This window comes from Strigops habroptila, chromosome 3, assembly GCF_004027225.2.
Source record: "Strigops habroptila isolate Jane chromosome 3, bStrHab1.2.pri, whole genome shotgun sequence".
NCBI lineage: Eukaryota > Metazoa > Chordata > Aves > Psittaciformes > Psittacidae > Strigops > Strigops habroptila.
The window spans coordinates 54,437,664-54,452,785 of NC_044279.2; the positions used below are offsets into that span (position 1 = coordinate 54,437,664).

At 44.7% G+C, this 15,122-nt stretch overlaps 1 protein-coding gene across 1 annotated transcript in view; it reads left to right on the forward strand.

The window, feature by feature from the left end:
* The first annotated feature begins 10,183 nt into the window (after positions 1-10,183).
* Positions 10,184-15,122, forward strand: part of LRP6 (LDL receptor related protein 6) — a 131,848-nt gene continuing 126,909 nt past the window's right edge. The window contains exon 1 of the mRNA XM_030479714.2: positions 10,184-10,762. Within this exon, the coding sequence (XP_030335574.1) occupies positions 10,708-10,762 (55 nt within the window). The 5' untranslated portion in view covers positions 10,184-10,707. The remainder of the gene's footprint in view (positions 10,763-15,122) is intronic.

Consider the following 15,122-nt stretch of genomic DNA (forward strand, 5'->3'; position numbering starts at 1 on the left):
AAGTTTGAACCCATTACCCCTTGTCCTACCACTACAGTCCCTAAGGAAGAGTTCCTCCCCAGCATCCTTATAGACCCCCTTCAGATACTGGAAGGCTGCTATGAGGTCTCCAAGCAGCCTTCTCTTCTCCAGGCTGAACAGCCCCAACTTTCTCAGCCTGTCTTCATACAGGAGGTGCTCCAGCCCTCTTACCATCCTCGTGGCCCTCCTCTGGACTTACTCCAACAGCTCCATGTCCTTTTTATGTTGAGGACACCAGAACTGTACACTATGATCCACATTTAAGTGGATCATTAGCCATCACAGTATGATGAGAACCTGTGCACTTGGGGTGGCTCTTTCTGAAAGTAACAGCAACGTTATGGCATGAGGCCAAAAGCTGTCTGACTTTAATCACCTGGAGAGTGTAATAAATGCGTGTTTTCATGTTGTTGCTTTATAGTGCTGAGGAAACATAAGGTATGTAAATGCAGACTGTTGTGAACAAAACTATTTTGTGGTATTGTAGTACAGAAAGCCCAAATTTATAACAACTGCAAACAATCATAAAGAAATAAATTGCCGATCTCTTTGAGATGGATGAGAAGACCACACAGTCCCTACCTCAAAGGGCTGCAAACTCAGTATAGCATGTTCTCTTCAAATGGTGCCTCAGATTATTGCAATTCCTGTAGGAGTACGGAATGCTTATACTCAGGATTCTTTCAAGTAAATTACTAACCAACTAACAAAACCAAACCAAACCAAACTAAACAAAAAAGAATTACATGAGAAGTCAGTTTCAAAATTGAATCTTACTTTCTTTCCTCCTACAAAACCATCTTACTGGATTTGAATCTGAAGACACCATTAGATACTGCCTTGATCCCCCATCCCACACTCCATGCCGATACAAACAAGGAGTTTAAAGTGCCATTATTGCAGCCAACAGTTGCCACCCAGTATCCTTTCATTTAGAGGAGCTATACTTAGTGCTCTGCCACAATCCTGAAATTGGTCTAGGCTGCTGGGCCCTTCCCATATATTACTCATTCTCTTTTATAGGCAATACATTTCTCTACCTCCCCATTCACTGATAGTTATGGGATAGCTGCATTCCCCCCATGTACCCAGGAGGGTATATTCCCAGATGCTTTACCAGCCTCTTGATGGGTACGTCCCCTGAAGGATTGGGATATATTGAAAAGTTTTCTTCATCTTCAGGAAGCGTACACTTAATTTTTTTCCTCTGGGTCTCTATACTTCTTGAGGATATCAAAGTGCAAAGCATAAAACTGCTGCTCTTTGTCCTCTTTGTTAGATATTATAAAAAAATGAATAAATGTGTTTTTACGTTTCAGTACAACTATGCTCGATCTCTGTTTCCTGTACACTGGCTCACTTCATGAGGAAAAAACTAAAGGTTGTGCATTAACTTCTGTTCTATTACAGCTGGGGGTCCATGGCCTTGCACAGCAGCAAGTCACCATGCTGGCAAGTGACACACTGCTGCTTGTACCTGTTCTGCTGCCAGCTGACATCTGTGTTCCAGCTGAGAACATAGAAGTAGGCTTGAAAGGTGATTTCAAAAGATGAGTTTTGGGTTTGGGGTAAAGTTTATAACTTTAACTTTTTAACGCAGATTATTTTTTTTTTTCTGTAGTTAATTTTCACCTGATCGGATGTTCCTTAAACCCTAATTAGAAATTATTGCAGGTCTTCTAACGGACCTGCTAAAGCAAGATAAGTCTCTCCAGGAAAGACTTTGCATATTTCTCATTTGGCTTTTGACCTAAAATTTAACAAATCTCATTTCAATCTTTAACTCAGCTCAACTTATTTTGCCCTATTACCATCAGCTGTGACAACTCAGTACCTATCCTCCACGTTCTTTTTCCACACAGCTGTTTCATTGTCTATCCAACGTTTTTCAAGAGTGGAGGATTTGCATAGGGAAAGAAAATGGGAATTTGCATTTGCTAGGTTGTGTTTTGCTTTAGTTTTCAGATATCTTTGTTTAAAAATGAACAGTACTTTAAACTTGAATTTTGATGTTCTGAACTTTCTTTTGAAATGATATCTACGTAGCAGAATAATTACCGAGTGATCCATATGCCCCCAATATCAATACAGACCAAGTAATGCATGGATAGAGAGCAGCCCTACAGAGAAGGATTTGAGAATTCTGGTAGATGAAAAATTAGATATGAGACAGCAATTTGCACTTGCAGCCCAGAAAGCCAACTCTATCCCAGGCTGCATCAAAAGGAGTGTGACCGGCAGCTCAAGGGAGGGGATTCTCCCTCTCTGCTCTGCAGTCCTGCATTCAGCTCCAGGGCAACAAACACAAGAGGGACGTGGATCTGTCAGAACAAGTCCAGAGGAGGCCACGAGGATGATCAGAGGGCTGGAGCACCTCTCTTACAGAGACAGGCTGAGAGAGTTGGGTTTGTGCAGCCTGGAGAAGGCTCTGGGGGGACCTTACAGCAGCCTTCCAGTGCCTGAAGGGGGCTGACAAGAAAGCTGGAGAGGGACTTTTTACAAGGGCATGTAGGGACAGGACAAGGAGGAATGGCTTAAAATTGAAAGAGGGGAGATTTAGATCAGATATTGGGAAGAAGGTCTTGACTATGAGGGTGGTGAGGCCCTGGCACAGATTGTCCAGAGAAGCTGTGGCTGCCCCATCCCTGGCAGTGTTCAAGGCCAGGTTGGACGGGGCTTGGAGCAACCTGCTCTAGTGGAAGGTGTCCCTGCCCATGGCAGGGGGTTGGAACTAGATGAGCTTTAAGGTCCTTTCCAACCCAAACCATTCTGTGATTCTATGGTTTTACGGCTCTTAACTGAGGGGTAGTTCCCAAAGTGGGAGCAACAATTAAACAATCGGTATATACAGTGCTCTGCAAACAATTTTTTTTTTCTCCTATTTTTAAGTGGTTTGGGTTTATCGCTCCCATGTTTTTATTTTTAACATAGTGACTGGAACACCTTTTGACATACTGAATTCATGATTTCCTGCCACAGCGTACCATTGGATGCATATACCCTGACTAATGTTTCCTCCAGTTAAAGTGCCAGGATTCCTAAACCACAACTGAAGATAGGACTCTAAATCATCATTTCTTTCAACACTTAGACCTTTACTTATCTTAAAGGAGAAGGAAAAAAAGAATAGTGTTTGGGGAAAATAGCATTTTAAATGTATTGTTCAAAGAAAAGATTTCTTAATATGCCAAGATTAAACGGGGATTTTGTTCTGTGTAAGCTCTTTCAGATCATTCTAAAGGTATTAGATTTTTCACAATTGTAGTAAGGAAAAAAATTAGTAGAAGTTGCATTAACAGCAAAGCTCCAGCACTGAAAAAGGCATTGGAAGGAGCTTTATGAGTCAGGGCTATTCAGACACAATTCCCTTTTATTCAGAGATCCATGTGACCAAATACTGTCTTTGAGGCTTTGACTGGGGAGGGGGTGGAAGAAGGCAGGATGAGGAATGGATTGGACAGCCTCACTCTAATCACTGTTTTTTTCTTAAGAGGAGAAAATGCAATCTCATTATTCCAAAATGGAATATGATGATCCTTCAATAATATCTTTATAGTGGGCACAACTGTTTTAGCAAATATATTTGGGGAGTGGGTCTGTCTGTGTTTTCCTTTGCCACTTATCTACATTTAGTTGCCAGCTGTACTGGAGGACTCTTTATCACAGTCCACACTGTAAGGAAATTATTCAAGGAACTAATGCAGATGGAAAAGCAGCAAATGAGACTTCAAATATATATAATGGCCTCTTCTATCCCCTCATCACATGAAGAATGAGTTACAGGCCATAAGCCACGGAAACCTTTAGATATGGAGCTAGTGCATGCTTAAGGACCCACATTCATCCCTGCTCTAACAGGGAACGAAATCAATGGGAGACACTTTAACTAATGGCCGGGGTGAATACGTGCTGAGCTTTTTGCTGTCCTGTGCCTATATTTGAAGTATCTTTTGTGGAAGCATGGGTGGTTACAGCATACTCTGTGTGTAACTTACATAGTGCTTAGTGCTGCGGCAGTTGGTAGTGAGGCGGGAGGGAGAATCTGGCCCTCAGTTTCCACTCCTGCCATGCCCTCCAAGTCCTATATTGCTTTGGTGCAAAGATCACCATGTTTTTAATAAAACAGAAATTCGCTAACTAAATTACTGGCAAGGCCTCTTAAAGCCAGGATAGACTACAGAATCAGTCACTGTTGATTATCCTGGGATTTTACTAGTTGAGAAGTGAGCAAGGAGTAATTCAAACTATTACCTGCACTGTGATTAGTTGATTTAAAGATTAATTGATTAGTTGATTTAAAGTTGCTTTAGGGCATTCACAATCATTTTTATAATTCTGAAATAAACTGGGAATTTATATATGTCCTGCATGCTACCTTTTCAGGCCTTGAAACAAGCTTCCTACAGTGAAACAGAAAACGTGGAGTATGAGTAATAGTTCCAAACTGTCAGAGGCATTGATTTTTCTCTGAGAAATCCTGGGAAATGGTAATTTAATAAAAATGTTACCAAGAATATGACTCTATCCTTATTTTTAATTGCTACTTAAAAAGCAATTCAAAATTTCTTTTTTTAAGAGGGTAAAAAAGAAAAAAGAGGGTAAAAAAGAAAAGATTTGGGGTTTCCTTAAAATAAGGACCTGTCCCAACATCTTACATTTGTGTGGCCTTATCTTACAAATCTCTTAAAAACTAGGAGCGCTTCACAAAACATAGCAGACATTAAACCTAAAAATTAACCATCAGAGGGCACTCTTTTCTGCTCTGAGGAGCTCATCTCGCTTCTCTAGCCTATTTTGAGAATTTACCTAACAGCTAATAAAACCAACACCCCTGTAGAGGTATCACGGTTGATGGCACATAGCCATATTCTTTGAGGCACTTAGTGTTCTGGCTGAATTGCAGACTAATATGTATATGAATATAAAGTATAAATAAAATATGGACACGGACAGGTAAATATAAATCTGAATCTTCCTCCCACAGTTTGAACTGGAGAGGGATGAGTCTCTTTACTTGCCATAAAACGCACTTCCATGGTATGACACTTTAGCCCAGAAGTGGCTATTTCAAGTTGCAAATGAGCGCTTTCCTACGCACAAATGGTGTGTCACACCGTGTACATTACATAAAGATTGAAAAGTGTTGCAGGAAAGATTGCTAATTACTGTGACACAGTGACTTACCTTGCTTGACCAGAGGCATAAACTCTAGTCATTAATCCCTGTGACTAAAGAGTGCAAGCAAATGTACAATGCTTTACCAGTAAATAATTTTCAGACTTCAAAGGCTGCACTGAAAAGCAGAATTGTTAAATATTTTGGATGCATATTGCAAAACACTGAACTCCATGAAAGGGGTTTGAAAAGGAAATATTCTTAAATTGTTGTTGCTTAAAAGGCACGCACGTTATGGTTAATAGAGCCCAGATGCTGACTGGGCTTGAAAATTTGAGCAAACTAAAACAAAGTAGTGTTTTGGTGTCTGTCAGCCTGAAATGAGAGCTCTTTTAAAAGGATATTTTCTCTGTATCAACCTAGCATTAAAATACTTTACAGATTTTAGAACTGTAACTTTCTCAAATGACATTTCTGTAATTTGGCTTTGAAATGTAGCTGCAGCTAAATATTCCTAAGAAAAGTCTTGGACTTGCCCTGTGGTCTGGTGGGCAGTGCCAAATTAAAATCAGAATCCTGCATGGTTCACACTGAAAACATAACCGCTGAAGAAGTGTTTCCTCAGGCAGTGCTGTTTTCAACTCCCTGGGAGATGGAAGAGGAGAAAAGAGGTAGTAGGTAGACAGCCTGACCCTGAATGCACCATCAGCAGGAGTCCAAACACTCCTCCAAAGGCGTAAAGAAAATGCCCAAGCCTTCCAGGTCATCTTATTTCATATTTTCCCTTGGGGATATCAATGGATTCCTGTTGGACTAGCTTGCCTGTATGGGCTGCTGAACCCAATCACCTTCTCCTCTGTGAAGATTTTGTTGTAAGGATTCTTTTTTAGCCACAAAGAAATGCAGTTCTCATCCTGGGCACCAGGCAACCTCTTCTGGTAGAGGAGATGGAAAAGAAAGAATGGGTATTATACTAAATGGGCAGGGGGGAATAAGGTAGTCCTGAAATGTAAGAACAAGAGACAACTCTGTATCTAATAAAAAAAAAGGGATTTGATGGGGTGTCTGATGGGAAAATTGCCACAAAAGTACCAGGAGTGCTAGATATTGCTGTGGTTTGACAGACTGGGGGGAACTGCAGACAGAGACTGCAAAAACAAGTAAAGCCTCATGGCCTGGAGAAAATTTGTGGGCTAGAGACATGACTATCAGTCCAAGAAAATCTGCTTGGAAGCTGCCTACGTCCTGGTGAAAAGGTGCAGTTCATAAGGTATGGAATTAAAAGGCTCCGGGGAGACCTTATAGCAGCCTTCCAGTACCTAAAGGGGGCTGACAAGAAAGCTGGGGGACTTTTTACAACAGCATGTAGTGACAGGAAAAGGGGAAATGGTTTTAAACTGAAAGAGGGTAGATTTAGGTTAGATATTAGGAAGAAATTCTTCACTATGAAGGTGATGAGACACTGGCACAGGTTGCCCAGAGAAGCTGTGGCTGCCCCATCCCTGGCAGTGTTCAAGGCCAGGTTGGATGGGGCTTGGAGCAACCTGGTCTAGTGGAAGGTGTTCCTGCCTGTGGCAGGGCCTTGGAACTGGATGAGCTTTAAAGTCCCTTCCAAACCAAACCATTCTATGATTATATGATTCTACCATAAAAGCAAGGGGAAAAGTATGTCTGCTTGTTATTGAACTTTAGGAAGGAAGAGATGATCTGGTACTCTACCACTGAAGGAGGAACACCACAGTAAAGCCACTGCACTCTTAGAAAAGGATAAACCTCATCAGGTACACCTCTCATGTTTAATTGAGCTGACCTTATTTTGGGTAAGATGAAGCATTTCTGGATGAAGCATTTTTCTTTATAAACTGTATGACCTAGGCAAAGTGCCAAGGTGATGATACCACAAGTCAGGGTGTTCTATTTTATCTGTGAAATGGTTGTGCCAGGCATCATTGGTGAAGTCACCACTACATCATGTCCAGTTTCCCAAGCCACTGTGCTGCAGACTTTCCTGCTGGGGGCAAGAGAGGACTTGAGCTTGTTTTTCAGTATGAAACCTTGGCCCTTTTGAAGTCAGTGAGAATTCTGCCATTGCCTTCAGAGGGACCAGGATTTCACCATGCCGTGCCCATTAATTCTTGTTGAGACATTCAGCAAGAGAGCTAATTATGATAGTGGCTTCTGTGATGTGGGCAGCCACAAATTCATTTGCTGAGCAGCCATCTTCTCCTGACAGCTTTTGCTCATTAGGGACTTCAGTCCCAGTCCTACAAGAGATCCCATTGACTCCACTGGAACTTGGGGCACAGTTCAAAAACAGAGTGACTTTGGCAGTCGCTGCTGGTTTCAGGAGCTCCAGCTGCCATCCCTTGCTGTCCTGTGGGCTGATACAAGTGCTTATGAGGCTGGGCCACCAACCAAACCAGGGAACTAACCTGGGTATAAAAAAAATGTCCTGTGAAAGCTCTTGTATTACTGAGCTACCACCTAAGTCTGAAGGTAAGGAAGGGTAAGGCTGTGCAGGTTTCTTAGCAGTTGGAGCTTCAGACTGGATTTGAGCCAGCAAACCAAGGTTTCTCTTTCTAAGGTTAATGAAAATAACTGCAATCAACAAGGGGAAACAAAAGAGACAATCCCTCTCCATTCCCCATTTACTTTGACTTTAAGCTCAACTAAAGGAACATAATCATCTCAGGCTTTTCCGTCTGCCGTAATCTTGCCTCCTATTTTACTTTGTAAAAACCTCAGGCATGGAGTTAATTCTACACATAAGAATTAAAAGTAAAGCCAAGAAGCAGTTAGGAGATAGGCTTTGTCTTGAATCCTAAGCATTCATGGGGAAAAGGGTTCAAAAAAGGCTGTCTGGGCTGGAATAGTGACAAGAGGATTGTGTCTATGCAGGCTATGGGGGAAAGAGGCCAGGCTGAGGGAGGTGAAGCCAGTTATCATAAATGGCTCAGAGGAAATCCAAGCAGGAGAGGATTCAAATTATAGAAAACCAGTGAATTGCACCAGTGTGAGGGGTGACAGCATATAATGTGAGAAAGCCAAAAATAAAACCATCCAGCCCAGACAGCAGGGAAGATGCCTGTAAGAGTACGAGCAACCAGGGAGGGATGAGGTTCCCAAGGGAAACAGTCAAGACACCAGAGTGATTCCAGCAGAAACAGATGAGATATGAGAGGAAATGGCATGTAGAGAAATGTGTTCTGCGATGCAGGAGTTCAGGCTTGAGGTTTTCCTCAGCTGTGCACTATACGATTAGGATACAAATTCCTTACACATCTGCCATACTTTGCAAGAGGTTAATCATGGATTGTCCAACATTATGAGTGTACAGTACAAGGAACCCCCCCAAAAGCTCTTTTTCTTCTTCAATTCCAATTGAACAGTGAAAATAAATATAAAGGCGTGCTCCTTCTGCCTGCTCCTGCAAAATCTAGTGGTGACAACAAGGGTTAGATGTGAGTTATCTACCGTCTAGGTACATTTTTGCGTGGGAAGCCCTTCCCCTCTGCTACCCATGTGGATCTTGCTTGAGTTTGCTCATCCTCCCAGCTGACAGCACAGTTACAGAGGAGGCAATTTCATCCAGCAGAGTCAATGACAGCACTTTGCAACCTAGACCTGGCCTTGGGCAGGTATTGCTTGAAGGTTAGAAGTATACTTCTTTGCACAGAACACTCTGGGTGGGGTTTTTTGGTTTTCCTCAGTAAAAGCTGAGATTCTGTCATTATCACATGGCTCCAGGAGCCTGCTGTTACAGTCAGTTTACAACATCCGGGCCTTTAATATGGCCAAATGTATGTCCAACAGGTATGAAATTAAAAGTTACATGCTTCTGTTAAGTTTCTAACACCCCTGAAAATAGTACAGACTTTTGAATGTAAGGATCTCCAATTTTGCTGTAAGATGTCCTGCCAACCTGTCATCCTACCAACCAGCTGCCATACTCTATGAAGGAGGGAGAACATGATGCAGACATTTAGACTTAATGTTCTTTGTAGAAATCCTGAAGCAGAGGTCCTGATCTAAAGGAAATGCAAGAAAGTTGTGTTTTGTAGTGCTTATTAGGAATGAACAAAGCAAGTAAGGAGGGAAGCTTTAACTGAAGGTATATTACAAAATCTTAACTTTTAGCCTCTTCAGAAATAAAAGTGTGTGTTTACACAAATGCAATAGGGGAAAAGAGTAAGTTATGTTTCAAGACAGCACATAGGTCACTGATTTTAAGGCGGTTTTGTACTACTGTGCCGATCAGCACAAACCCAGCATAATACATTTAGTCTAGCAAGGGGGGCAAAAACCCAAACCACCCCCAAAAGTGCTGAGAAATAAATCATGCAACACTACATCAACCGAGCAGCAAATCCTACTGAGAAGGAACGCCTGGTACTGCTGCTCTGGGAAAGATCAAGATTACTGCCCTGTAACCTCCGCACTGGCTGTATTAATTGTAACTTAGTTTTGGCATGTTGCTTATCTCCCCCACCCTCCGCTCCCGGAGCGATACTTCACTATTACGGCCCGTCCCCCCCACGCTTATTTCCAACCCCACCGGCGGGGCACCGCAGTCCCACGCACATTTAAAGCCAAGCGTGGCTCCGCGGCTGCCCAAGTGCCGGGCCCTGGGGGAGGGCCCTCCGCCAGCACGCCCTCCCGGACAGCGGGAAGGCGGGCACCAGCGGAGAAGGAAGGAGCGGGTGCCGCTGCGCTACCGCGCAGTCCCCAACCTTCACCCCGCGGAGGACCAGCCGCCGCCTTTGTGCTACCGCTGCCTCGGCCGCCGCCGGCGCTCTGTGGCAGAAAGTAGTCCCGTCGCTCCCGGTCCGGTGTTGCTCCGCGGGCCGCTTCGCTACACGGCGGAGGGGGTGAGAATGGGAAGTAGTCCCGCTGGAATGCGACAGCGGCGGCCGCCCCCAGCTGCCTCCCCTCACCCTACCCGCGGGCGGGCACCGCGGGGGGCGTCGTGATCCCCGCCCTCACCCAGCCCAGCCCGGTCCGGTCCAGTCCGACCCCGCCGCGCTTTTGTCAGCCGCGGGGCGGGCGGGAGCGTGTGTGAGACCGTCCGGGTGCGAGGCGGCTGCGTGCGCCTGCCCCCGCCTCTCCGCTCGCCCGCTCCCTCCCTGACGGGGGAGAGGTGCCGGGGGGGGCGCTGCTCCGGGAGCCAGGAGCCGTCCGGGCGCGGCGCGGGGAGGCGGGGGCCGGGGGAGGAGGAGGAGGAGGAGGAGGGCTGTATCCCTGCGCCTGTGCGCGCCCGGCGGAGGCCGAGGCCGGGCGAGCGAGCGGCAGGGGTGGATGGGGGAACGACCGCAGCAGTTGCGGTGAGGCGGCGGCGGCCGGCATGGAAGGCAGCGCCCGCTCCCGCGGCGGCGCGGCGGGGCAAGTGGCCTGCTAGGAACCAGCGAGGGAGGAATCTCCGTGGCCGGCCTTCCCCGCCTTCCCTCCGTTCCACCCCCCCCACCTCCCGTCTTCCCCGCCACCTCCCCTGCCCGCCTGGAAGCATGAACTGGCAGCGGAGGTGCTGCTCCTCGCCGCCGCCTCCCCGCCGGTGAGAGCGAGGAGGGAAGGAAGATGGGGGCCGTCCTGCGCAGCCTACTCGCCTGCAGTTTTTGTTCGCTGATGAGAGGTGAGCGGGGCGAGGAGGGGGGGGAAAAGTTGCCGGGGTGGCGGCGAGGGGCCATGTTTGGGCGTGCGGGAGGGGAGAGGCCTGGCTGCCGGCGGGGCGCGGGGCCCGGCGCGGGGGCAGCGCTCTCCCAGCCGCCGCGCCGCCACGCCAACTTCCCCGCCGGCCCGCACCGCGCCGAGCCCCCGCAGTCAGCGCCGCCCCCCTCGCTCTGCGCACCCCGCACCCGGCCCTGGGAGGCAGCAGCTCGGCCACGCCGGTGTCAGGCTGATACCGCTGTTACTATAGCCAGGCTCCTCTCCTTTCCTCCCCCGACAGTGGGGCTTCACGCTGCCGGGTGCGGGGGGGAGCGCGGAGCTTCGCGTATCCAGCCTGTGTTTGTGTGTGTGGGGTGTTGGAAAGTGGCCGGGATCTGGTGTTTCGGTGAACCCCTCCTCGCAGCGAAGTGAGCGTGCGGAGTTGGCGAGAAGGGGAATGAATGCTCCCTCCTCTCAGCTGTGCTGGCTCTGCGCTGGGACTTGAGAGAAGTTTGTGTTTCACTGGTGAATTGCCACGGGTGTTCATACAGCTTTAAATCGGCAGTCGAGTGTCTTACGGGGGGATGTCACTTAAAGTAGCTGAGGATTTGTATTCCGCTTCTCCTCTCCAACAATATTTCTTGTCGTGTAAGGCACAATTGGTATGAAAGCCGAGTTCTGGGGTTGTTTTTTGATTTTTTTTTTTTTTTTAATGCTATAAACTTAATTACAGTAACTGTTTCTCTGTGTTCAGTAGTGTTTACATCCATCGTTTTGCCGTTTACTCGAATTTTTTCATGCTAGATGGGGGAAGAGGTTAATTGCTAACAGTCAACCACACTTTGGCTTAGAAAATTCATCAACACCACTGCGTTTCGATGAAAGCTAGACTAAAGGTGGCTTAGGTTGAAGTGACTGCTCTGTCTCCGGTTGCTCAGTACTCTGGAAAACAAAAATTTTCCTCTTCTCCATACGCTTTTTTTTTCCTCCTGTGCATCTGTTTGCCATATTGTATCCTGTTTGCAAAGATACAAGTATTCTTATAAATGGGCTGTGTAACATTTCAAACTCCTGTTGTGGTGGTTAAACCCCAATTTTCAAAATTTAAGGTGTCTCAACTTTTAAGTCTGGAGCATGGAGAGAAGCTATTTCCTGATTAGGTTGTTTGATTAAGTACCAATTGTACCTGTTATTAAGAAACTATTCATTTGGCTCTCACTTGCTGTCATATGTAATGTCACATAATATTGTCACTGTAATTTCTTCATGTTAGTCTCACAATAGCGACGTGCTTTTGCAAATTATTGTATATTTAATGATGATTAATAAGACACTTTGAAGATACATTCAGTATATAAACCATCTGGATTGTCATTTCTCGTATCTTGTCTTTGTCTGTAGCCAAGGACATTTGTATCTGAACAGTGTTTTTATTTCTTCTGCATTCAAGGTCTCCTGCTGTTTGATCACCTACCTGAAGTTGTAATCTGTTTGTGACGCGATAGTAATTTTCCTACTGGCTAATTGTTACCTTAGATAGAGATAAACAGCAGGAACAGGTGACTTCTGAAGAAACAAAAAATCAGATTTTAATGCATGCATCCTCCCTAATAAACAACATCTATGCAAGTAGAATTGGTTTGAATAAGATGTGTTGAGTTCAGAAGAGGTGTCAGCAGTTCCTTAATGAGGCAGAGGCAGTGCCAGCATGAGTATGAATAAGTTTATACATGAAAGTAGAGGTAAAGTTATGAAGTTCACTGTTTGGTTTTGTGAATTCAGTGCTCTGAAGGATGCCAAGCCAGCAGTGCTGGAGTCTGAAACTTAGAAAATGTCAGAGTGTATATTTGTGGATGGCAGCATCCTCTCTGCTTACAGAACTAGCCTCCCTGTTCTCACTGAAAAAAAAAATCAAATGGGCAGAGGTTTACAACAACTGAACTGTGATCATTAGTCTGAGGAAACTATGGTGGACTCATTTACCGATCTGGAATGGAATAAAACTGGTAACCTGGAAGCTCAGTGCCCTGTAAACTAATAACTTGAAGAAGTACCAGGCCATTACTAGTCAGAAGTGGATGCACAAGGCAAGCTACCTGTCTTTCAAAGTTGTCCAAGGACTGCCGTAATCCAGATCCTACTGACATTTTCAGGGCAGGTATTTGGATTTCTAAGGATTAGGAGGTAACTGTCGTGAAAGCTTGCTGTGGTTTGGGTTTTTTTCTTTTCCCATATTCTGGCTCATGGAAGAAAGGGTTCACTTTCCTGGAATCTCTCGACCCTGGTCACAGTCTGGTCTCTGTTCTCCTCTCTCAGCCCCTGGTGTGATTTGAGGGATTGGGCTTTCCCCTCTCTGGCCATCCACAGTGCTTCTCAAAGCTGCTCTCAGAGAGGGTGCATGTGGAGGAGTGAGTTAGAGCTTCTTCATAGAAGCTTTGCTGTATTCTCCATGACAGCTGTGAAACCAATGAGGATCTTGTTTGATAATTGTCAGTTTGAAAGAGACAATAGCAGTGGCATCACATCTGTCAGGGAGCCTCAGGTAAGTGTGAAACTGAGGTTTCAACTTTTTAATAAGTGATAGAGAGTTCTTCCTCTGCAAGTATTCACAGCTTGCTTCTCTTCCAGAAATAACTCTCCAGTCAGCATGAAATCACTGTTTTGTTTTGGTTTTAAACTGTGATCATGCAGACAGTGCACAAAGCTCTTGTTTGAATAGGAATCTTACCAATGATGTTTGTGCAGACATACTGAATATTGCAGACCTCTGCACTTAAGGTCAGTTAGCAAAGAGATGAAAATGCCTCTTTGGTAATGGGCATTTTAAAATTAAAGCTTCCCTCTTACGCATTCAGAGGAGGGTTTGTTTTAATCTGTTGTTGTTTTAATATTGTTACTGGTTTAATCTGTTTTAATCTGTTGTTAGTTGCTTTTGATAAACAAATCATCTTTGCTTTTTTGTATCAATATAGATAGATTGTTTGCATGTAGTTTAGGAGAGCTTAATGTTCAAGACTTGCTAAATTGTGACTGGAGGTGTTTGCAAGTATTTTTCTCCTAGAAGACAGAGAGTGGGACAAGGGTTAGGCTTTTTACTTCTGAAGCAGTCAGGCTGGTGGTGAAGTGTGGCATTTCCAGCTGAAGCTATGCGTTTGCCTTCAGGCAAAGGGTCTCTTCACCTAGGACTGTACAACCCTTAGGTCTGACAATGAGACTTGGAAATACATATGTATATTTGTAATCATCATGGTCTGTTTCTTCACCCAAGTTTGAGTCAGCCGTATTCTAGTCATGTTTTTTCATTGTATGATTCCTCAGAAATCACTCTGCCTTTGTCTGCCGTGATTTCCAATGCGTTTTCCTCTTTCATCTCTCCATAGAACAGTCTGAAATTAGTGTGATCTAAGGTGTTACAAAATCCACCATTACTTTAATAGTTTTTGCAATTGTGTCTCTGTGATATAGTTCATTTATCATCAGATTGCTTTAGCTCTTCTTTAAAGCTGAAAAATTAGGACTTAAAAAGTTTGATGGAAGATTTTGCTGTGTCTTAGTGGTAAGGTGAAGTAGCATTTTTGGCAAGGTGCACTGAATATGCAGGGAAGTTATGGGTATATCTGGTATCTGGTCAGAGGTGTATACAGATGATGGGCTTCTTGTATCCTTCGGTGCATATTCGCGTGAAAAGCTTTCTTCATGTTTCACACCAATGCTGGTTAGAGGGGCATTAACCATATTGATGCTTCTTCCTTTTCCCCTCTGCATTACCTGAGTTCTAGGTAAGGGATTTGGCTAGAAGCTGTAGAATGGGTAGAGGAGTGTTGTTTGTTTGTTTGTTTCTGGGTTTAGTTTGGGTTTTGTTGTTTGTTTTGTTTTTTGGTTTTTGGTTGGTTTTTTTTTTGGGTTGGTTTTTTTCAGGAAGATAGGTCAGGATCTGGAGCATAGGAACATTTGAAACTCTGTCTTTGGGAGCTGGAGAAATCTGATTCCTTTGGACATCTGTAATCCACTTTTATGATGATGTCACATCTCAAAAATGACAGCTTCACAAATAATCTGCTGCAGTGCACGTAATATGGGATTTACTTTTTAGTTCATGTCAAGTAGAGCAAAGATAATTTAATTTTTTTCCTTCTGAGGGAGTGGGGTAGGGGAGGAAAACAGGGAGAAACAGGTCTCAGTTTCTGATCTGTCACTGTTAATCTCTGCAGCCAGTCTGCAGACTTAAACACTATATTGTTTGTCCTCAGCACATTTAACTTCATTAATTTGCTATGAAATGCTAAATACTTGGGTTGCTTTGCTGGTGGCTTCTTCAGAAGAGTACACTTCCTTGTACTACAGGG